At 36.7% G+C, this 24282-nt stretch overlaps 1 protein-coding gene across 1 annotated transcript in view; it reads left to right on the top strand.

The window, feature by feature from the left end:
• LTN1 (listerin E3 ubiquitin protein ligase 1) overlaps positions 1 to 23389 on the top strand; it is a 61622-nt gene extending 38233 nt beyond the window's left edge. The window contains exons 20-30 of the mRNA XM_077760213.1: positions 5530 to 5665; positions 5873 to 6017; positions 6876 to 7089; positions 7948 to 8185; positions 8512 to 8586; positions 10933 to 11119; positions 16666 to 16837; positions 17878 to 18098; positions 19484 to 19678; positions 20357 to 20524; positions 21024 to 23389. Of these exons, the coding sequence (XP_077616339.1) occupies positions 5530 to 5665; positions 5873 to 6017; positions 6876 to 7089; positions 7948 to 8185; positions 8512 to 8586; positions 10933 to 11119; positions 16666 to 16837; positions 17878 to 18098; positions 19484 to 19678; positions 20357 to 20524; positions 21024 to 21086 (1814 nt within the window). The 3' untranslated portion in view covers positions 21087 to 23389. The remainder of the gene's footprint in view (positions 1 to 5529; positions 5666 to 5872; positions 6018 to 6875; positions 7090 to 7947; positions 8186 to 8511; positions 8587 to 10932; positions 11120 to 16665; positions 16838 to 17877; positions 18099 to 19483; positions 19679 to 20356; positions 20525 to 21023) is intronic.
• Positions 23390 to 24282: the final 893 nt, after the last annotated feature.

Consider the following 24282-nt stretch of genomic DNA (forward strand, 5'->3'; position numbering starts at 1 on the left):
TATCAGTAGTTGGTCTATTCAGATTTTCTGTTTCTTCCTGATTCTCTTAAGTTGTATTTCTAAGAATTTTTCCATTTCTTCTAGGTTGTCCAGTTTGTTGGCATAGATAGTTCATAGTAGCCTGTTATAATCCTTTGAATTACTGTGATATCAGTTGTAATGTCTCCTTTTTCATTTGCAGTTTTGTTGATGTGAGTCCTTTCTCTCTTTTATTCCCTTGGTTAGTCTGTTTAAGGATTTGTCAGTTTTTTTTTCTTCTCGAAAACTAATGCTTAGTTTGTTTATTAATCTTTCTTATTATTTTCTGTTCTCTCTTTATTTCTGCTTTAATTTGGGCTCAGTTTGTTCTTTTTCTAGTTCCTTAGGTATGGAGTTAGGTAGTTGACTTGGAGATCTTTTTTGCTTCTTAATTGTAAGCATTACTTACACTTCCTTGTTACTATGAACTTCCTTGTTAGAACTGTGTTTCCTGCATCCCACAAGTTTTGGTATGTTGCATTTCCATTTTTGTTTATCTCAAGAAAGTTTTAATTCCAATTTACTGTCTTCTTTGATCTGTTGGTTGTTTAGAAGAGTGTTGTTTAATTTCTGTGAGAATTTTCAGATTTTCCTCTTGTTACTGATTTTTAGTTTCATGCCATTGTAGTCAGAGAGAGTACTTGGTATGAATTCAGGGTTTTCTTTAATTTGCTAAGACTTGTTTTGTGGCCCAGCCTAAGGTCTGTCTAAAAAACGGTCTGTATTCTGCTCTTGTTGGATAAAATGGAAGCATAAATGTTCTAATAATTATCGATGTAGAAATATAAGCTGTGATTTTGTTATAAATACATATATATTAGGATACAGGAATCTGTTTTCCTTGTTTATGTCTGTTAGGTCCATTTGGTATGCTGTGTTGTCTATAGTTTACTTATTCTTTGGATAATCTGTGTTCATTGTTGAGAGTGCAGTATTAAAAGTCCCCAACTGTTATTGTATTACTGTTTATTTCTCCTTTAGCTTTGTTAGTTTTTGCTTTATAAATGTAGGTGCTTCAGTCTTGGGTGCATAAATATTTAGAATTATACTATCTTCTTGAAAAATTGACCCTTTTATCATTATGTCTTTGTCTCTTTTTATCATTTTTAGTCTGTTTCATCTGATATATAAGTAAAGTCACACTTTGTTTTGTTGCACTTTACTGCACTTGGTAGATACTGTTTTTTTCTTTTTTATAAATTAAAAGTTTATGGCAGCCTTTCATCAAGCAAGTCTATCAGTGCCATTTTCCAACAGTATTTGGTCACTTCATGTCTGTATGTTATATTTCAGTAATTCTTGCAGTATTTCAAACTTTTTCATTATTTTTTTTTTCTGGTGATCTGTGTTCAGTGATCTTTGATGTTACTGTTGGAATTGTTTTGGGGTGCCATGGGCTATGCCCATGTAAGATCTAACTTAATTGATGAGTGTCGTGGTGTGTTCTGACTCTTCCACCAACTAACTGGCCATTCCCCTGTCTGTTTCCCTCTCCTTGGATTTGCTTATTCCGGGCCAGTTAATAACCCTACAATGACCTCTACCTGTTCAAGTGAAAGAGTCATGTGTCTCTTTTAAAATCAAAATCTAGAAATGATTAAAAAAACAAACAAAAAGCTGGAAATGATTAAGTTTAGTGAAGAAGTCACATTTAAAGCCAAGATAGGCTTGAAAGCTTGGCCTCTTGCACCAAGCAGCTAAGTCGTGAGTGCAAAGGAAAAATTCTTGAAGGGAATGAAAAGTCCTTCTCCGTTGAACACATAAATGATAAGAAAGCAAAACAGCCTTACTGCTGATGTGGAGAAGTTTCAGTGGTCTGGATAGAAGATCAAACCAGCTAAAACATTCCCTTTAGGCCCTAACATTCTGCAATTCTAAGAAGGATAAATGAGGTGAGGAAGCTGCAGAAGAAAAGTTTGGTGTTAGGAGAGATCGGTTCATGAGATTTAAGGAAAGAATCCATTTTTGTAATATTAACAGTGCAAGGTGAAGCAGTAAATTTGATATAGAAACTAGCAAGTTATCCAGGAGATCTAGCTAAGATCATTAATGACAGTAGCTACACTAATAACAGATTTTCAGTGTAGACAAAACAGCCATGTTTTGGAAGATGCCATTTAGGACTTTCATAGCTAGAGAAGAGAAGTCAATGGCTGGCTTCAGAGCTTCAAAAAACAGGCTGACTCTCTTGTTAGAGGCTAATGTAGCTGGTGACTTTAAATTAGAATCATTGCTAATTTACCATCATTGTTAGTTTGCATGTTTTTTATATTATATAACTGCTATATTATTGTAGTTATGGTTATTTTTACTAAATTGTATTTATTTGTTTTTAATGTTTGTTTTTATGAGAAAATGCACAGGGGAGGAACAGAAAGAGAGGGAGAAAGAGAATCCCTTGTGGGGCTTGAACTCACCAACTGTGAGATCATATCTGAGCAGAAGTTGGGCCTTTAACCAACTGAGCCACCCAGATGCTCTGTTTTTACTATATTAAAAAAAAAACTTTTAACTAGAGTTACAAGTGAATTATGTACCACTGTTACCATATTGCAGGATTCAGCTTTATTTATTTACCAGTGTACTTTTACTTCAACTCAAAGAACTCCCTTTAGCATTTTTCTTAAGATAGATCTGGTGGTATTGAACTCCCTTTGCTTTTGTTTTATCCAGGAAAGTTTCTGTCCCTTCTTCATTCATGAAGGACAGCTTTGCTGGGCATAGAATTCTTGGTTGGCACTTATTTTCTTTCACTATTTTGAATATGTCATCCCATTCTCTCCTGGCCTCTTTTGAGCAAACCATTGATAACTCTAATGGGGGTTCCCTTATATAAAACTTATCATTTGTACTACTCTTAAAATTCTTCTGATGTCTCACAATTTAATTATGACATGACTGAGGGTAATAACCGTATTCACATTCAGTTTATTCCCAAGTAATTATCCTTATGGATCTGGATGTCCATTTCTCTCTGCAGGTTCAGGAAGTTTTAGCCGTTATTGCTTTAAATACTTATTGTCCCTTTCCCTTTTCCTTCTGGAATTACCATAATGTGAATATTGTTGGGTTTTTTTCTCTTTGTGTCCCATAATTCCCGTAGCCTTTACTTTTTTTTATCTTGTTCCTCTGTGTAATTTCCAGTGTCCTATTCTCAACGTCTCTGATTCTTCTACGTAGTTCAGTCTACTTTTGAAACTGTTGAATTCATTTTATTTTACTGTATTTTTCAACTCCAGGATTTCTGGTTTTTTGGTTTTTTTTTTTTTTGATTATTGCTGTTTCCTTATCAGATTTCACATTTTGTCCATTCATTGTTTTTCTAATTTTGTTTTGTTTTCTTATAATTTGCTAAACCTTCTCAAGAGACCTATTCTGAATTCTTTGTCTGACAGTTTAACTGATTTTCATTTCTTTATGGTCATTTGTCAGAGCTTTACTAGTTTCCTTTGATAGTGTCAGATTTATCTGATTATTTGTGATCCTTTATTCCTTATGGTGGCATCTGCACATTCAGTTGTGCTCCTCTTCCAAATGTTATAATTTATAGGTTTGTTCTGGCAGAAGTAGTTCTTTACCAGTCAGCACAGTTTAGGTTTTTAGGTATGTCTGCTGGCACTGTCCTTGTGCAAGCGGGGCCTGTTGGTGTAGTCTGTTTTCAGACAAGGCTGTTTGAGCTCTGAGGACAGGCCTGGGGAGAACGGTTGGATAGGACTGCTAGCTTGGTTCCCTACGTTAGGGTATAGGAGGGGGCTGCAGTAGACTTGATATCTGGTCAGACTCACTAGTTAGGACTGGGTACTGTATTCCGTAGCAGAGTGGGCTGTGAATTAGCTTCCCTCCCCAGGCAGGGCTGCAGAAGAGATTCCAGAGTCTATACAATAGCTCATTGCTGGGGGACCTGAATTGGCAAGAGTGTGCACAGAATTCCCTTATCAGGTGTTGCCCTACAGCGGGTGAAGCCACGGCTTCTGCTGTCCGTTCAGGTGCCACCTTTTGTAGGTTGATGGGTGGGTTATGGAGCTTCTCGTGTGCTCTGGCTACGTTCTCAGGTCATACAGGTGAAAGGCGGTATTTGGCGATGAGTAGAGCTACAAATGAAGATGTCCTGCCTGGGCACGGTGGCAGAAGCAGCTCTGAAGCCAGTAAGGCTCTGATTGTCTTAACCCAGACAGAACTACTTCCCAAGTTCCTTGACTGAACAGGGCCGCTGGCTTTGCTCTGCGAACTCTCGGCTCTGCTCGCCTGGCTCTCTCTTGTAGTGCTGCTGTGCTATACAGCTTTCTGGAATTTTTGCTAAATTGGCCCTCTGGTCAGATTGGGCCGAAGACTCTTCACATGTGGGGCTAGGTCTCCGCACCCTTGCCTGGGTGGGCTACTCTTCGGTTTCCCAAATGTGATCTGTGATTGCCAGGGGCCAGGAGCTGCGCTCAGCCTTATCTCTGAATTAATCACGCTGCTTGTGTGTAGCCAGGGAAGCCTCAATGCACAGTACTGTCTGTGCTCTGGGGTGATGCGCCCTGCTCAGCTGCCTCTTGGCTTGAGTGCCATTGGGCCACACAGCTTTCAGGAGTTGTCTTCAGCCCTTCTGGTCTGATGGGGCTGGAGGATGCTCCGCAGTGGGTGGGACTGACTCCACTCCTTAGATGCGTGTGGGTAAACTGGCCTCTGGGGTTCGCAAAACTCCTTCCAAGATCAGAATCAGGCAGATCTGCGCCCCGCTGTGTTTACTGGTCAGAGTGCACCCTTGACTTGGTTCTACAGATAAGGAAGGCCACTGGTTAGGATTACTACTGGGCAATGCAGGTATGAACTTGGTCTGCCAGGATCCATGTGCTTGCTGGTTGTTACAGTCACCTCCACATTCTTTGTCACAGTCTGATTCCCAATGGTTGAGCCCTGAAGATTCTTCACGATCCTAGTGGTGCAAGATCAGAGTAGGGGCTCCCACAAAGCAACTCACAATAAATGGGGGATGCTGGTTTTTCCCACAGGGTTCTCTTTTCCTACCGAAGGAACCAGAGTCTCAGGGGAGACCGTGCCACATGGTGTTGCACTCTCCCGGGCGGGACAGTGAGGTCAGGATGTAGCTGCTTCTCTTCCCTTTCTAATGCATATTGTCTTGGTCTCAGAGGTGTAGGGGTGCTTCAGCCTCAACCCCGTAGAGTCTCTCCATGATGTGTTGTTCTTGAGTGATGTTTTATTCTTGAGGAAGTTGTTAGTTGTTTTACTTTTGAGGGGGAGCAAAGTCAAGAACAACCTGTGTCGCCATCCTTCATGATGTCTCTCCTATTCTCTACTCTTGTACAACTTTGCCCCTTAACTGGAGTTTCCTACTTGTTTATCCTTTGATAATGATCATCCCTATTTTTTTTTGGTCAAAAACCAGTTTAATCAGAGAAACAAAGGAATAATTTCTACAAGACAAGACTTTGGTTTAAGGCAATATGTATAGATAGATGTGGATGTGTACGTGTGTACATTTAATTTTCATTTTGAATTTTACTTTAGGAGGTTTTGGACACCTTGCCATTTTCAACTCTTGTCTGCAAACCAGAAGCATAGATGATGGGGAGCTATTACATGGTATATTAAAAATTCTAATATCCTGGAAGAAAGATCATGAAGATGTTTTTCTTTTCAGTTGGTAAGTGATATTTTACACTATATTCCCCACCCCCCATTACAGAGTGTATCCAGAATTATTTATCTTATAGTCACAGTTTTGTACAGTAATAAGATGGTAAACATTTCAATCAGACTTTTGTAAGTAAGATTTAAGATAAAATAGTTTCTAATTGAATGTCCATATAATTCTTTGATTTGTTTTGTTTTGTTTTTGTCTTTATCACAGTAATCTATCAGAAGTAAGTCCAGAGATATTAGGTGTAAATATAGAAATAATCCGGTTCCTTTCCCTGTTCCTGAAATACTGTTCATCTCCTTTGGCAGAGAGTGAATGGGACTTCATCATGTGCTCCATGTTGGCTTGGTTGGAGGTAAATTAACCTGAGGTGTCATCACCTCTGTTGGGTCTTCATGCATATCTATATACTAGAACCAATTACTAATCTTATTCTTTAAGTAATGATAGTAATTAGCTCTTTTGCAAACATTTAAGCACTGTAGATATATTTGTCACCAGGTATTTGATAGAACAGTAAAGTGATAGAGGTTTAATGCCTGCCAGTATCATTCAGTGACCAAATCCCCTACTATTAAAGTATTCTCTCCATTAGCTCATTTTAATGTAATATATGTAGTACACTTGCAGGTTTTATCTTTCATGACTATTCTTTTGGTCTTTTTGACTTTTAAATTATTCTTAAAATGCACTGTGTCAGCAAGAAGTTAAATATTAAGCAAATTCAGAGGCAGTTAGTGTTCTTTTTATGACACAAAGCAAGTGTGATATTTGTGGGCTCCGATGTAGCAAGTCATCTGGGTTGAATTGGTTGAATTTCTCTTTCGTTTGCTAGTATCTGTGTGTCTGAGGGTGTTCAGATTTTACCTGCGTGAGACTCAGTTTCCTTGTTTTACAGTGACTTAACAATGCCCAATTAGTTGGGCTCGTTGAGATTATAAATGTTTTTAATACATGTCACTTGGTAAATAGTAATTGATATTTTCTTTCTTAGTCTTAGAAATAAAAAAGTATTTCAGGATAGATTGATTCTAATTCTTAGTATTTAATTTTTAAAAAAGCTATTTTGATGTAAAATGTGTCTCCTGAGACTCTACACTTGAACTGCTTTTTATTTTAAAATTTAGAGAAACAAAAGAGCCTTTTCTTTATTGCCTTGATTTGTGTTGTTCTGGCAGACGCCTGCTTACCTGTTACGTTCTTGTCTCTTCAGACGACAAGGGAGAATCATGCATTGTATTCTGTGCCCCTGGTACAACTGTTTGCCTGTGTCAGCTGTGATTTGGCCTGTGAGCTCAGTGCTTTTTTTGATTCCACAACTCTGGATACCGTTGGCCATCTCCCTGTGAATCTAATCAGTGAATGGAAAGAATTTTTTTCCCAAGGCATCCACAGTTTGCTTTTACCTCTTTTGGTGACTGTTACAGGCAAGTGAAAGGGGAATCATAGTGAGATTCATTGCAAATGACTGGTTGAAAAATTCAAAACAAATACTTTGGTTATTTAAGTCAAACAGTTAAGAATAGAGCCTGAGAGAATAGTTAAGAAAAGAGCCTGAGAGAAAGCTTGGCTCTCAGAAGCATCATATATGCTTCTGCTTTTTACAGTCAAGAATTGAAAAATAGCAAAGTATCCAAAGTCTGTTGCCTTAAAATAGTAAATAGGATAACATGAATAGATTTATAACTCAAACTTCTTTTTTCTTACTTGTTTTAAGTTTGTTTATTTAGCACCAGTAGGGTAGGGAGAGAAAGAGCGGGAGAGAGAATCCCAAGCAATCTCAGTGCAGAGCTCTATGTGGGGCTTGAACTCACAACCTGACCTAAAATCAAGAGTTGGGACACCTAACTGACTGAGTCATCCAGACACCCCAAACTTCTTTTTTTTTTTTTTAAATAGAGGTTATTAAACAGTTATGATCACCAGTTAAAATTACATTAAACAGTTTCTAGCTAGGACTGCACTAATGTTTGTGAATTTTTAATTTCATTTTCTTAAATGACATTTGGCTGGGGGCGCCTGGGTGGCTTACTCAGTTGAGCATCCGACTTTGGCTCAGGTTATGATCTCATAGTTCATGGGTTCGAGCCCTGCATTGGATTCTGTGCTATCAGGACTCTGCATCGGACTCTGTCCTCTGCCCCTGTCTCTCTGCCTGTTTCCCAGCTAGGCTCTCTCAAAAATGTTTTTTATAAAAAAATGACATTTGATATTCTGTGAATCAGTCGAGCTGTATTACTTACTTTATGTTGGGATGTGCATATTTCTTTCCTTTTTGACATCAGGAGAAAGCAAAGACACATCTGAAACATCCTTCCAGAATGCAGTGCTGAAGCCCATGTGTGAAACATTAACCTATATCCCAAAGGACCAGCTGTTGAATCAAAAACTCCCTTCAAGATTGGTTGCTGGCCAGAAAACAAACTTACCAGAATATCTTCAGACTTTGCTAAATACTTTGGCCCCATTACTCCTCTACAGAGCTCGGCCTGTGCAAATTGCTGTTTACCAGATGCTGTACAAGTAAGAGTTGTTCTAAATGAATTTTTGTTGTGGAGGTATAAAAAACCAGAATGTATTAGTTCTCTTAGTCATTAAAAAGTCAAAGTAAAAAAAAAACACAACAGCAAAACTTGGCTGTGCATTTAATAACAGGGATGCCAAAGTTTGACCATTTAGGTCACTATTCTCCATACACAGTTTCCATTTAGATAGTCCTGGCTATTGTTATTCCAGAAAACAACCATTTAAAAATATCCTCATCACAAGTAAGTATTTGTCTTTCTGCTCTTGAGCATGATTTAACAATGAACAATTTAATATAATATGAAATATATTCTGGCCTGCAGGTTGATGCCTGAATTACCACAGTATGATCAGGATAATCTGAAGTCGTATGGAGATGAAGAAGAAGAACCAGCCTTGTAAGTTTTTTTAAATAATTTGTTTTATTAAATTCTTATACTCTATCTCGTAACTTTAGAAGATCTGGAAATACAAAAGCTCTAAATTTATAGTATATTAATTCAATAGATCTTTTAAAATCCTCTGTAAGATATAAATGAAATCTAGAGTTCAGCCAAAAGGATAGTTTCTCTCCTTAATTGTTGCTAAATTACGTTTTCAATTTGCTACAATTTAGCAAAGCTTTCTTTGACCACATAGCTGTGGAAACTGTATATCAATTCCAGGATCCATTGAGCACCCACTTTATGCAGAGTAGTAATGAAATGCTAACGGGAGAATGTGGTGTTCAGACAGTATTCCTCTACAGTAGTAGCCGGTGTGTGGCAAGTGGTATGGAAAAGAGTAGGCAGCATGCCGTGACGGCTTACTCAGTTGAGCATCTGACTTTGGCTCAGGTTATGATCTCATAGTTCATGGGTTCGAGCCCTGCATTGGACTCTGTGCTATCAGGACTCTGCATCAGACTCTGTCCAATGAGAGAGACAGCTGCTGTGCACCAGCAGGGAAGACTTTTTCTAGACATTTATGCTGGATCTTTAAAGTTAGGTAGCATTTCCACAGGGCGGGGGAGGCCATAGAAGTTAAGGAAATACCATGTGCAAAGGTATTAAGGCATGAATATTCAGGATATGTTTTTTATTGGCCTCCACTGGAATAGAAGCTCTGTAAAGTCAGGAATTTTATCTCTTGTTCCCGACTGTATTCATAGCACCCAGAATGGTTCCTGGCCTAAAGCAGACTCATAAATACTGATCATTTGCTGAATAAAAGGATAAATGAGTGAATATGTGGAGTAGTCAGGGAAGCTGTAGTGGAAAAATAAGGCTGGAAGGGTATTTAATAATAAAAAGCCCTTAAAATTACATTTTCTGGGACTTGGGGCATATTGGTGGAAGACGGGAAAAGTACCAGCTGATTCTGGCTATAGTGTGAATCGTACAAAGAAGCAAGAAGATGTGGAGACCATTCTAGAAATAGTAACAGTGCATGGAGGGCAGTGTGGAAAGCAGAGAGATATCTGAGCTGGTGTTTGTAAAATCGAGTCACTGTTGGTGTGGTACAGAGAAGGGTTTGTACATGGGACAGTGGTGGTGAAGGTAAAAACTTGAGGGCAGAAGCTTGAAGCTGGGAAAAGGAGGCCACAGGGGAAGAAACATTACAGACGGGAGGGAGAAATGAAGTATGCTGTCAGAATCTGACAGGAGACACACAAGGAGTTCGCTTTTCGAGAATCTTCTAAGTTTATCTGAAGTGTTAACGAGTGCCCTAGTTTCGTAAAGAAGAAAATTAATTTACATTGTCGTGAGTTAATTTGAATATTGAATTTACTTTCCTGGAAAGATCTACAGTCTTATGTTTTTGTGCCTTTCTAGGGACCTAGTAGGAGTTGGTATCCCTCATCATTCCCTTTACTAGCTGACGGGCTTGAGACCAATCATTTAGCCTCTCTGGCTGTGTAACTTTTTTTTCCCCATCCATAAAACAGAAGGTTGAAATATATCTTTTCTAAAAGGGTCTTTCCTTTAAGGGCTAACTTCTAGAGCCTGTATTTTATAGTATATTTCATATATTTTTAAAATATACAAATATGAATAATATTTTACATGTTTCATAAATATACAACTTAAATTTTATGTATTTGTGGGATGTCTGCATGGCTCAGTTGGTTAAGTGTCCGACTCTTGATTTTGGCTCAAGTCATGATCTCTCAAACCCTGCTTTGGCTCTGCACTGATAGTGCGGAACCTGCTTGGGATTCTCTCTCACCCTCTCTTTCTGCCCCTCCCCTGCTCATGGTTTCTCTCTCTCAAAAGTAATAAACTTAAAATATATATATATTTTTATGTATTTGTTAAATATAAAAAAGTATATATTTATATATTTTATTTATACATTTTATGTCTTCCGGATTCTGCAATTGCCATTATGCAAAATTAGAAGTTAAAAGTGAATCTATAAAGGGGGAATTAAAAAAACTTTTTTTAGTTAATTTATTTTGAGGGAGAATGTGAGTTGGCGTGGGAGCAGGGGAGGGGCAGAGAGAGAGGGAGAGAGAATCCCAAGCAAGCTGTGTGCTGTCAGTGCAGAACCTGATGTGGGGCTTGAACTCACAACTGTGAGATCATGACCTAAGCCAAAATTCAGAGTTGGAAGCTTAACTGACTGAGCCACCCAGGCACCCAAAAATGGTTTTGGAAAATACAGAAGGAATTTTCTAAAATGTGTAAAGTTTATACATATTGTCAGTTTTTTTAAGTGATAAGTTATAGAGAAAATTATGGTGTTTAATCATTGATTCTTAGGTCACCACCAGCAGCCCTGATGTCTCTTCTTAGCACTCAAGAGGACTTACTAGAAAATGTTTTGGGGTGTATTCCTGTTGGACAGATAGTGACTATTAAGCCACTGAGTGAAGACTTCTGCTATGTTCTGGGATATCTCCTCACTTGGAAATTAATACTTACTTTCTTCAAAGCTGCTTCATCTCAGGTACATAAAGATACAGTAACTTTTGACAGTGTTTCTTTGTTACTGTCCTAAACCCTTTGTTTCCTCTCCTTTTAAAAAGGGAAATAAAGGGAAATGCCACACATTTTAATCTAATCTTATCTGGCTAACTTCAGACATTCTGCTAAATTTATTTCTGTCTCTTACTTCCTTATCTACCCCCCCCCAACTGCCTACACACACACACACACACACACACACACACACACACACACACACAGTGTCTGCAAAAGTAATTAATCTCTGGAATGTGCTTGAATTTTGTTTCTAACTGAATGTAGCCACCAAGTCCTTTAATTGCAGGAAACAAGAGTTATATAATTTAATTTTATATTGCCATAGTCATAATTTCAAAAGAATTTGATCTTGCTGTTTTTTTCTTTGGTTAACTTCTGATCCTTGTGAAGATTCTAGGTAATACATCATTGAGAATATACCTTATTTGAAGATCAGTGATTAGAGAAAGATCTATGAAATGTTACCTGTGTAATTCAAACTGTTATCTAATTGGTGAAAATACCAGATAACTCTTTTGCTCAAATTATTCTGGCAGCCACTAGATGTCTCTCTTGTCTAATGTTTAGGAAGAACGACCTCATTGTCTAGGAGGGAAGCTGGAAAAAAATCTACTTCAGTTTTTTTTTCCTTTTCATTCTTTAGGCAGATTCCCATTTTAAAAGTTTCAATCAGATACTGATTGAGTCAGTTTAATAAACTTAGGACTTTTTAAATATAAACGGTGGCTTTTTTGACAAATATAAATATGGTTTATAACGTCATTTAGGATGTGACTAAATAGGCATTCTTTTCAAATGTGATTTTTCAGAATTCTTAAGTTATAATTTATGTTGTTGCTAATAGCCCATACCTTGATACAAATACATGAACAGATGCATCTTTTCACTTGTATATCTAAGGGGAAAATGAAATCACAGAAGCAACAGTGATCTAGATATTTAAATTGTTCTCTTTTTCTGGGATGCCTGGTGGCTCAGTAGGTTAAGCGTCTGACTCTTGGTTTCAGCTCAGGTCATGATCTCATGGTTCATGGGATCGAGCCCCATGTCTGGCTCTGCATTGACAGTGCGGAGCCTGCTTGGTATTCTCTCTCTCTCCCCCTCTCTCTGTCCTTCCTGCATATTCTCTCTCTCTCTCAAAACAAATAAACTTAAAAAAATGGTTTTATTTTTCTTCAGGTCTGCCACTTATGTTTGTGACTTGAGAAGTTTTATTTGCTGGTGTTATAGTTTAAGAAGTCCTTGGGCTTTTATATTTGTTTCTTAAAATATTGTTGATCTCTAAAAAGTTGGAGAAAATTGAGGCTTCCACGTGTAACTGTTTTGTTCTTATCGTCTTGTATTCAGAAATTTAGAAAATGGCCATGCAGGGGCACCTGGATAACTCAGTTGGTTAAGCATCCAACTCTTGATTTCAGTTCAGGTCATGACCTCACAGTTCATGGGATTGAACCCCACATCAGGCTTTGCACTGTCAGTGTATTTTACGTACTACCAAATTTACTTAAAGAATACAGTTTGGTGTTTCTGCTATATTCACAGAATTGTGTAAATATCACCACTATCTAATCTTAGAACATTTCAGCACCTGAATAAAGGGACCTTTACCCATTTGCGAACAGTTCCCATTTCCTCTCAAACCCTCCACCCAGCTCCTGGCAGCCACTAATCTATGTTGTGTCTCTGTGGATTTGCCTATTGTGAACATTTCACATTATGTGGTCTTTTTCTGTGTCTGATGTATTTCACTTAGGATGATGTTTGCAAACGCATGTTATGGCGTGTATCAGCACTACATTCCTTTTTTTCTTTCAATGTTTATTTATTTTTGAGAGAGAGGGAGAGAGTGCAAGCAGGGGAGGGGCAGAGAGAGAGGGAGATATAGGATCCAAAGCAGGCTCTGCACTGCCAGCAGAGAGCCTGATGGGGGCTCAAACTCACGAACTGTGAGATCATGACCTGTAACAAAATCAGACGCTTAACTGACTGAGCCACCCAGGGCCCCCAGTACTACATTCCTTTTCATGACTGGAATATTCTTCATGAATATGAATTCATTTCATGAAGAATATTCCAGTGATGAAAATGATACCACATTTTCTTTATTCATTTATCCATTGATGAGCATTGGATTGTTTCCACTTTTTGGTTATTGTGAATAAAGCTGCTGTGAACATTGTGTTTGAATTTTTGGGTGGACATATGTTTTTATTTTGCTTGTGTTACATACCTTAGAGTGGGATTTCTGGGTAATATACATGCGTTTTAAAATTTTCATTGATTTTTTTTCTTTTTCAGGTTTTTATTTAAATTCCTGTTAACATACAGTGTAAAATTAGTTTCAGGAGTATAGTTAGTGATTCATTACTTAAATATAAAACCCAATGCTCATCCCAACAAGTGCCCGCCTTAATACCCATCACTTATTTTTACCCATCCTCCTACCTACCTCTCCTCTGGGTAACCATCAGAGTTTATTCTCTATAGTTAAGAGTCTGTTTTCTGGTTTGCCTGTCGTTTTTTCCCCCGCTATGTTCATCTGGTTTTTTTCCCCTTAAATTCCACATGAGTGAGAGTGTATTTGTCTTTCTCGGACTACCTTATTTCGCTTAGCATAATATTCTAGTTCCATCCATGTTGTTGCAAATGGCAAGAGTTCATTCTTTTTGATGGCTGAGTAATATTCCATTGTATATATTTACCACATCTTTATCTATTCATCAGTAGATGGAGATTTGGGCTTTTTCCATAATTTGGCTGTTGTTGATAGTGCTGCTGTAAACATTGGGGTGCATGTGTCCCTTGGAATCAGTATTTTTGTATCCTTTGAGTAAATAACTGTAGTAGTGCAATTGCTGGATTATCTGGATTATAAGGTAGTTCAATTTTTTTGATGAAATGCAATAGTACTTTAATTATTTTAGTGCTACAGGTCAGTTGATCTGTGCCACACACCAGAGACCTCTTCTATTTTTCTGAGAAGATTACATGACATTTGTTGTGTTTGTAGGCTCTATGCCCCGTGTGGGGCTTAAACTCCTAGCTTATAGATCAGGGTTCATGTGTTCTACTGACTAAGCCAGCCCATCGGCCCAGGGTAGTTCTATTTATAACTTTTTTGAGGCACTTCCATACTGTTTTCTAGAGTGGCTGCACCAGTTTGCATTCTCACCAACAGTGTTATAGGATTCCCCTTTGTCTGCGTCATTGCCAACACCTGTTGTTTCCTGTGTTGTTACTTTTAGCCATTCTGACAGGGGTGAGGTGATCATTCATTGTAGTTTTGATTTGCATTTCCTTGATGATTAGTGATGTTGAGCATCTTTTCATTTGTATGTTAACCATCTGTATGTCTTCTTTGGAAAAATGTCTATTCATGCCCATTTTTTAACTGGATTATTTGGGCATTGAGTTTTATGAGTTCTTTATCAAGAAAATTCTTTGATGTATATGATTAATTATTTTCCCACCCTTCCCCCTGATTATTTTAAATTCTACTTCCAACTGTTTTTGAAGAAAGATTCTGACTTACAGAGGAGGCACATGCTTTCTATATATTTACTTTTTTCCTGCTGACCTACTTGACAGTAAGTTAAAGACATCATGATGCTTTACCAAAAGTGTTTAAATAGATATCTCCTAAGAAGAAGATATGTTTCTACATAAGTTGTATTAATATAGTTATTACACTCAAATTTAATTTTAATGCAATAATATCTAATTTGTATCCACATTTTCTTGGTTGTCTCTGTATGTCCTTTATTTTATTCCTTTTCTATTGAGGATTCAATCAAGGATCATGTTTGCATTTGCTTGTCCTATTTCTTAAACCCATAATTTCCCTACCTTTCTTTTCTTTTTTGTCACATCAGGTTATTTTGTAGACTCTCTTTAGGATTTGGGTGTGTCTGATTGTTTCCTCATGATTAGTTTCTGGTTAATTTTCAGCAAGAGCACTACTTACTGCACAGTGGTGATGTGTCATCAGTTTATCACCTCAGGAGACAAAGAATGTCAGTGTGTCCTTTATTGATGATACTGAGTTTGGTTACTTGGAAAGTAGTATCCTGCAGATTTCTCCATTGAGGAACTTTGATCAACATATTGTAAAAATAAATTCCATAACCTATGGCTTGATACGTATTTGAGCATTTATAGTATTCAGAAAATGGTGTCTTTGCACTAAGCAGAGATCTGTACTTGAGTGGGAAAAATAATTTTATAACAGGTACATATACCAAAGAGCTGCAAAATAAATGTGAACAGATGAAAACTGGGTTATTGAGGAATGAGTCCTGAAGCACACAGATGCCTATAGTGCACCTAATGGCGCCAGATTTTCCCATTTTTTAAAAATTTTATTCTAATCCCAGTATTGTTAGCATACAGTGCTATATTAGTTTCAGGTATACAATAGAGTGATTCAGCACTTCCATACATCACCCAGTGCTTGTCACAACAAGTGCCCTCCTTAATCCCCATCGCCTATTTCACCTATCCCCAACCCACCTCCCCTCTGTTAGCCATCAGTTTGTTCTCTATAATTAGGAGTCTGTTTCTTGGTTTTCTACTCTCTCTTCAGCCTGTGCTTTTTTTTGTTTTGTTTCTTAAATTCCATATGTGAGTATGTGGTATCATATGGTACCAAATCATATGGTATTTGTCTTTCTCTGACTGACTTATTTTACAAGATCCTCCTATTTTTTATAAAGTTTATTTATTTTTGAGAGAGACAGAGTGTGAGTGGGGGAGGAACAGAAAGAGAGGGAGACACAGAATCTGAAGCAGGCTCCAGGCTCTGAGCTGTCAGCACAGAGCCCAGCGCAGAGCTCGAACTCACGAACTGCGAGATCATGACCTGAACCGAAGCCAGCACTCAACCGACTAAGACATCCGAGCGGCCCAAGATTCTCCTATTTTTTAAAAAGGAACCAGAAATCCATATTTTTGAGTAAATCCTACTTTACAAAACCAGAAGTCCTCTAAGAAATTTTGGACTAGTAGTCCAAACTACCAGTTTGTGCTCTCTTTTCTAAAGAAATGCTGGAATGTTTGATATGGTTTGAGATCAGCCATAAAAATGGGATTAGTTTTAAGCAGCATTTTGAAAGATAAAGGACTATGGTGCAAAAGGGGTATTTGGAAGACTTGGGAGGGAGAGGGAGCAAATCATCTGGGGAGTGGGGAGTTGATTTCTTAGAGACTCCAAGTAGAGGTGAACTTATTAGCAGGGAGATAGTTGGAGAAAGATGTTAGAAGCATATGTCTACTAATGAGGGGATAGTGAAAACTTCTGCTTGTTTGTGAAGAAAGAGAGCAGTGTCATCAAATGACATGTTTGGAAAGTACGAATGTGGCATATGTTTTGTAGGACTCCTCCATGCAATTCTGAGTGTTCAAATTAATGCCTTTTTCCTTGTTGTACAATCTATTCTGTTTTGGTTTTTTCTTCTCTACTGATTCTCTTGTTTTATTTGGGTTTACTAACAAAAATTCTTTACTTCCCGCCAGCTTCGGGCACTGTATTCAATGTATCTTCGGAAAACAAAAAGTTTGAATAAATTGCTCTATCACCTGTTCAGGCTGATGCCAGAAAACCCGACCTATGCAGAGACAGCTGTTGAGCTCTCCAGTAAGGACCCTAAAACATTCTTTACGGAAGAGCTCCAGTTGAGTATTAGAGGTAAGATGTGTGTTTGTGTTTTTTCTTGGAGACTATGCCCAGGTTGAGTTGTATTTATTATGCTTTATTCTTGCGAGTTTGGAGAATAACCCCAAATGTGGGTCTTGGCCACAAGAATGTTGAAGTACACGATTTTCCATGTTTATTTAAATAGGACAAACATCTGTGGTAAAGGTAAGAATTCTATACATTTTTGAAGCTTCGTTGAGACTGTTATCTTTTATTCTGTAAGCAAATATATGATGTTTTATAAAACAACAATATATTGTTTTATATATACTACTTTAAGTAGACTTAGAGACTTAGAGTCTAAGTCTTATATAAGTTTTATGGTCTTATAAGTCTTTATAGTTATAAATAAGTAGTTTATATTTATAATATATGCTTATATATAAGTAGTGTTCAGTTGGGGAAACAGATGAGTAAATTTATTTCCTTCACTACATGAGCTCAAATTTTAGCTGAGGGGATAGATATACATGCAGCTAGTTGTACTATATTGTCTAAGCGGTTTCCTTACAATTGGAATCTTTTTAAATGCCTTGGAGATCTGAGGAGGGTACTGTGTCTTGTGAGTATTAAAGTGGATATTCTAGGACTTTTGTATAACACATCAGTGAGCTCTGGGGAAAGTGTAGGGACCAAAGTCCTTTTCATAATTTATAAGAAAGACAGTCTTTAAATTTTTCCTCCTTTTTATTTAAAAATTTTCCACCCCTGGGGGTGGGGGGGTTAGGGTCCTACTTTTAAAAATATGCATGTTCCTCTTTTTTTGTGATCTATCATGTGAAATATAAATTGCTATTTCTTGGCAGATTTTTCATTGTCGATTGGGATCTTCATTCTTTTCACTTCTTTTTTGCCATTCTAATGGTTTACTTTGAATGTATGAGTTTACTAATGCTCCAGAGTTCTGGTTTCTTTGGTATGTTTATTTTATGAGCTCTGGCTCTAGTGTTAAGGAATTAAAAATGATGTTCTAGTCTGTTATTCTATGTAAGAAATACATGTTACTAACTAAGACTTTGTTTTTTCCTCAGAAATGGCAACTCTCCCATACCATATCCCACATTTGGCTTGTTCAGTCTATCATATGACATTAAAAGACTTACCTGCCATGGTGAGGCTGTGGTGGAATAGTAGCGAGAAGCGTGTTTTCAATATTGTAGATAGATTCACAAGCAAGTATGTCAGCAATGTTCTTTCTTTTCAAGAAATTTCTTCTGTACAAACAAGTACACAACTGTTTAATGGCATGACGGTTAGTGTTATCTTGAACTTTTTCCAGAAGAGCTGTTTGAATATTGATTATGTCTGTCGTTTGTAGTGCATATCATCACAATATTAACCATTTGTTCAGAACTGTAGAAGTTGTCTACTCTATTTTCTGATTCTTGGGTATCAAATTTCAATATTAATGTATAGATTAAAGTAATGTTATAATTTCATTTACCCGCATCAAAGTTTTTGAACATTCGTTAGTTCATTTAAAATATATATTGGAATACCATTCCAGGCACTGTCTGTCAATCACTTGGGAAATGAATGGTTTAGTAGGGTCAGATCCTTATTGTGTAATAACATATAATCTGATAAAGGGGAAAGCATGATCCTGATAATCTTTTCTGCACTGGAAACTAAAAAGTGGCTCATTAAGAGGAAGAATGCTACTCAATCTGAGTGGGAAAGGCTCAGCCAGCTGAAGGGATTAGGTGCAGCTTTATGGAGAAAGATCACTTTGAAGTGGGCAGGATTGTGTTTCAGGGATAATGAAGGGAAAGGGATTGAATATTACAAGAAAACAGTATGGCAAAAGCAAAAAGTTTGAGAGGAGAATGTAATTTCTGTGACTGCCTAAGAAATGATAAATAAGCCACAGAGTAGGATTCCTGAAAGTAAATAGAGAACCAGCTGCTTCCGTGATAAAGGAGGCCATGTTGGGCAAGGCCTCAAATGATAGTCTAAAATAATTTGGTCCTATTTAGTCACTGAACATTTCCTTTGAGGCAAATGACATTGTCGGAGTTCTAATCTGTGAAATTGCTCTGACTCCAATATATAGTACTGGCTGTTGGCATGGAGCTTGGGTTCAAATGCATAGTCAGTGGATACTACTGGTGTAGACATTAGTAACAAGGAGGGCCTGAGTGAGGTAGTATCAGTGGGAGTGTTCCATAAAAGGAGAGGAATGTTAGAAATTTTGTGGTGATTTATTCGAACTTGTAGCTGGTTAATAGATGGAAATGGTCTAACAGTTGATGGTTGGCTTTAAAGCTCAAGAGAATGCTATGGCAGAGAAAGCCCTGGGAGACTTCTAAATGGAAGTGATAGTGCATACCCTGTGTGGAAGAAAAGGAATAATCAAGAACTCATTCTGTCATTGGTCTGTTCAAAAACTATTATGTGATAAGCCTAATATTAAAAAACATACGTTTTTTATGAGCAGAATTTCTTTTGAAACTAACTTTGAATTTCATGAAAATCACTTTAAAATATGTCAGATATATAAACCTGTTTATTAAATATCTCTTGTCTAATAAACCAACACGCTTACCTGTGTTGTCTTTGAATGACGACTGACAACAAGATGTTCTTTGAACAAAAGAAAGAAATTTGCAAGAAAATATTACCTTTCCCATGTTGCAGGTTAAAGCTCGGGCTACCACTCGAGAAGTGATGGCTACTTACACTATTGAGGACATAGTTATTGAGCTTATAATCCAGCTGCCTTCAAATTATCCGCTGGGCTCAATTACCGTGGAGAGTGGGAAGAGAGTGGGAGTGGCTGTTCAGCAGTGGCGGAACTGGATGCTGCAGTTAAGCACTTACCTCACCCATCAAGTAAGTCTGTGTCCACATTTGACTTCCCAGATAGAGCACTGCTGACCTGTTCTTTGAAAGGGCAATCCGACCCTTCTGCTTGAGTTTGAAACCAATAGACTGTATTTCCTTGGATCCATACAGATGTACGCCTAAGTGACTTGAATCTGCCAAGCTGTTGTCATTTGTAAGGTTCTACAGTCTTCTTCCTGGTGTTTGAGAGGAATTGACTTTACTCCACTGGCATTGTGGATGACCTAGAACATTATGTAGTGTTATGGAAGTTGTTTGAGAGGGAATCATCTTGTAAGATACTGGACCGATTAATGTCTTGGAGCTAGTTTTAGTCTAAGATTTCAACTGTCCTTCTGTGATTAGAGAAATCTCACTACTCTCAGAGAACTTTGACTTTGAAACAGATTATAGTTGTTTCCACATTGGTACTACAAAGCTTGATGTATTGGTATAGAAGCCTCCCTTTCAAGTCTGTCTTTAATGAAGGGAAATTATACCTCGTTTCTACAACTTGGGAGGTCATTTTAAAAACCAACATTCAGAAAACTTAGGAGGTGTGAAGGTAGCCAAGTAGATTCTCTTTTCTCAAATTCAAATTCACTCTTACAGTTTATGAAATTGAATAAAAATAACTTTGGTGCTCTTCAGAGCATGTTTACTCTATTTTCTTCTTCTTGTTAACAGAATGGAAGTATTATGGAAGGCCTCGCATTATGGAAAAATAATGTAGACAAACGTTTTGAGGGTGTTGAAGACTGCATGATCTGTTTCTCAGTCATTCATGGTTTCAACTATTCTCTTCCCAAAAAAGCCTGTAGAACATGCAAGAAAAAGTTCCATTCAGCCTGCTTGGTAAGTCCAAAGAGGAATTAACTTATTTATATTTTATGTATTTTTTAAATGTGCGATAATCTAATTTTGGAAAAGAAAACAATGTTAAACTCTTAGGTATCGTTAATATTAAAATGATTTTTCAAACTCTGTAAAAGGTAGTTAGTAATTCATGGAGGCTAGTAGCGTAAAGGAGACTGAAACCATTGGAAGCAGGGGCCATCTGGCATCAGAGCTCTTTGCTCTCTTTCTTTAATCATCAGCTGCCCCGTGTACAGTTGCTTCATATGAGGTCTTGTCTTCCTCACGTCTTCGTGGTTGTGTGTGGGAAGAAATCATCATCAAACTGTAGCCGTTAGAGGTAATAGTGAGTTGTGTTGATTTTGGAGATGAATGGAGGAAGCTAAAATTTTGGTAGTTTTCCTTTTCCACTTTATCATTGTTAAGCTTATTTTAGATGTGTATGTAATATGACAGCTTTAAGAAGTTCTTTTAATATTTAAAACCCTTTCTTTTTCAGTACAAATGGTTTACGTCTAGCAACAAATCCACTTGTCCACTCTGTCGTGAGACCTTTTTCTGAATTTTTGTTTCCATTGGAAGTGATCCCTGAAGTAAATGAAGCAAAGAGTGCAACTTTGGATCCATCTTGAAGTATTGATGTGAGGCCAGTAAGGTTTTAAATGAGACCTTCTCTGGAAAATTATTTTGGTTAATGTAATGATCCTAAATCAGGTTTACTTATCTTTAGATTGCTTTGTAAATGTTTGGAAACCTTTCCTTTTACATAAGAATATTACATATTTGAGAGAAAATATTTATATTAATAGTTTAATCTTTTTGTATATTTAAAAATAAATATGGAAAAACCCTAAATTACAGAATTGGAATTTGTGAAAGCACTGTACAACTATATTATACTAAAAATCCCAGTTTGTTCATCTATGCTCTAGAAGAATCCAAGTGAGGCAAATGAGTTGAGAGGGTTGATTTCTATCTACAGATATTTTAAGACTTATTTATCAGTTATGACAACAAAATTAATTAGTATTCTGATATTTGTAGATTATTTTAATGATAAAATGAGGCTAAGCTATTAATATAGCTTATCAGAAGCTATTTGAAGCATGCTCTGAAATACTATATCAAAGAGTGTAAACTGAACTTTCAGGTGTTTTTAAGGGTTATGAAATTCAGACAATTAAATTCATGGCACTGACCTTTTGCTGTGGAAGAATTACCATGGATTAGTGAAATTTGAATTGCAGACCTGTCAGGGAATATATTATTACTCAGTTTGAGTGAGTCTCCTGAGGATATGAATTTGAGAGAAGCAGGAATTAGATTATTTCATCCATGAAGCAGAGTGGTAGTGATCCCTCTATTGAGAGGGAAGAAATAAATGAGTATTTCTGAAATTTAAGATTGGTGGAAAAAATAAAGAATTATAAAATGTTGCAGGAGGCTTTCAATTTTCTAAGCAATCTTTGCTGTTCTTACTGGCCAAGATTACACTGAATTAGAGATTTGGGGGAGCTTATTTTTTCCAGCCTTTAGAAGTACAAGTTACTAATTTTAGTACTAAGTGAAATTCAGTATAATGGGCTGAAGTGAAGTAGGTAGAAACCTGCCTTTTGCCTCAGCACTGTTACCCTTAAAACATTGTACCCAACTTATAAAAAAGTATGGAAGTTTGGAACTTGGAATAATTTTATCGCAGTCTTCCATTACATGGGAAATATTAACATATCTAATAGCAAGTTTACTTGAAAGATCAGCTAATCATCTCTGTTGCAAATGATTAATTGGCAAAAAGCAAGTCCTGTTAAATAAAATCACTGCTTACCATCAACTGGGTAAAATGGCTGTTATTGAATTAGAATGAATGTGGTCAGAGTATTATAGTCGAGAGTGAAGTATTATGCGTGAGTTATAGATCTCTTGAGTTGAATTTGTAGATACAGTATCCTACCCAGTTTTGTCTTGTCTCTTGGATTTTTCTCTGTAGTGTTTATTATCTTACAGCCTCGAGACTCAAGGAGTCAGTAAGTGAAGAACAGATAGCCAAAATTCTACTACCTCTTCTTAACCCCTTTCTTAAAATATTCTTTTACATCCCTCTCTGACATAGGAATCCCAAAGGATTGTGTTACTCCCCTGTGAAAGTTACACACTTCTCCTTTAAAAATGGTTTTATAATAAGACTTTGTTTATAACTTTTCCAATATTGGTACTTCTTGGCTTCTGACCCAAAACTCAAGTAGAACAGAAAAGGGAATAATGGAGCATTGGTTTTCCACATTAGTATTTAGGGCATCAGGTTCTTGGTGAAACACTATAATAAAGTGGAATACCTTCTCTTCATACTTAGGACTGTTAGCCTTTGAGACTTGTAAATATATGTAAAGCTTGTTACTGTTTATATGCTACAGAAAAGGCTTTCCAAAATAAGACTGAAATACAGAATACGATTAAAGTTTTATTTATATAGCTTTAACAACTCTGCAGAACATCCCTTAAAATTCTAGTATAAGGACATTAAAAATTGCATGAGATTCAAAGTCCATTAGCAAAATTATTAATTTAAAACCCTAATGTAAATTGCAAATTTTAGAATTTATTTTTAACTCTTATCACATGCTCTAATATATGTACATAAGTTTCTGTGGCTTAAGTAATTAATGTTATTACTTAACAAGTTTTTGTGGTGTGAATGACTAATGTTATTATTTTACTGTTAAACCATATGTGCCCATTACGATTCTTTTTAATTATAAAATATTTCAAATATACAGAGTAATAATATAAATGCCCTTGTACTCTTCACAAACTATTTTGCCATATTTGCTTCTGATTTTTAAAGAAATAAAATGTTCCTCTTTTGTACTCCTCCCTGATGCCATCTCCTCTTTCCCTCCCTAGAGCTAACCGGTTCTGAAGTTGGTGTGACTGTTTCCTATTTAAGACTTTATACTTTTCCATGTGTTTGTATCCATAAGTAATTATATAGCAGTTTAAAAATTTTTTTATCTGCGATAGCCTATCATATGTAATCTTTTGTAACTTGCCTTCTCAGTCAACATAATTGCTGTTTACTGTATTAGTTTACTTGCCAATTCCACCAATAATGGTCATTTCAATTATAACTTTTTGCTTTTTTGAAGCGTGCTGTAAGTGTACATTCTTGATAACATTTTCTCATGCAAATGTGCTAGGTATTCTGGACATATGCCCCCAGATGGATTTTTAGGTGGTAGATACATATATCTCCTTGACTTGAGATGTTCTCGAATTGTTCTCCAAAGAGGTATGCAAGTTTGCACTCCCAATGACAATTTAAGAGAATTCTGGAGAGCTGTGAGATAATAGCTTTTTGTTTTAAATTTCTATTTCCTTGACCACCAGGAACCTTAGCTTCATTTCCTATATTTACTGGTCATTATTTTGTGAATTTATTATCGATATGCTTGTTTTTCTCTGTTACATGGCTGCTTTTAGTGACTTCATTTTAATATGGTCTATGGCTGCCTTTAATTATATAGAATTCTGCAGTTAAATTTAGTCAAATTTATCATCCTTTTCCTTTATGATTGAGCCTTTTTTGTGTTAGGTTTTAAAAATTTATTCCTCCCCTGAGTTTAAAAAAATTCTATTTTGTTTCAAAAGATACAAATTTCACAATATGCCTGATTCACCTGAAATTAAATTTAGTGATTGTTGTAAGGCACAAATCCTATCCTGTATTGATAGCTGGTTCTCATAGCATCCTTTATTAAATA

The sequence above is a fragment of the Crocuta crocuta genome, unplaced genomic scaffold (assembly GCF_008692635.1).
Source record: "Crocuta crocuta isolate KB4526 unplaced genomic scaffold, BGI_CrCroc_1.0 scaffold369, whole genome shotgun sequence".
Lineage (NCBI taxonomy): Eukaryota > Metazoa > Chordata > Mammalia > Carnivora > Hyaenidae > Crocuta > Crocuta crocuta.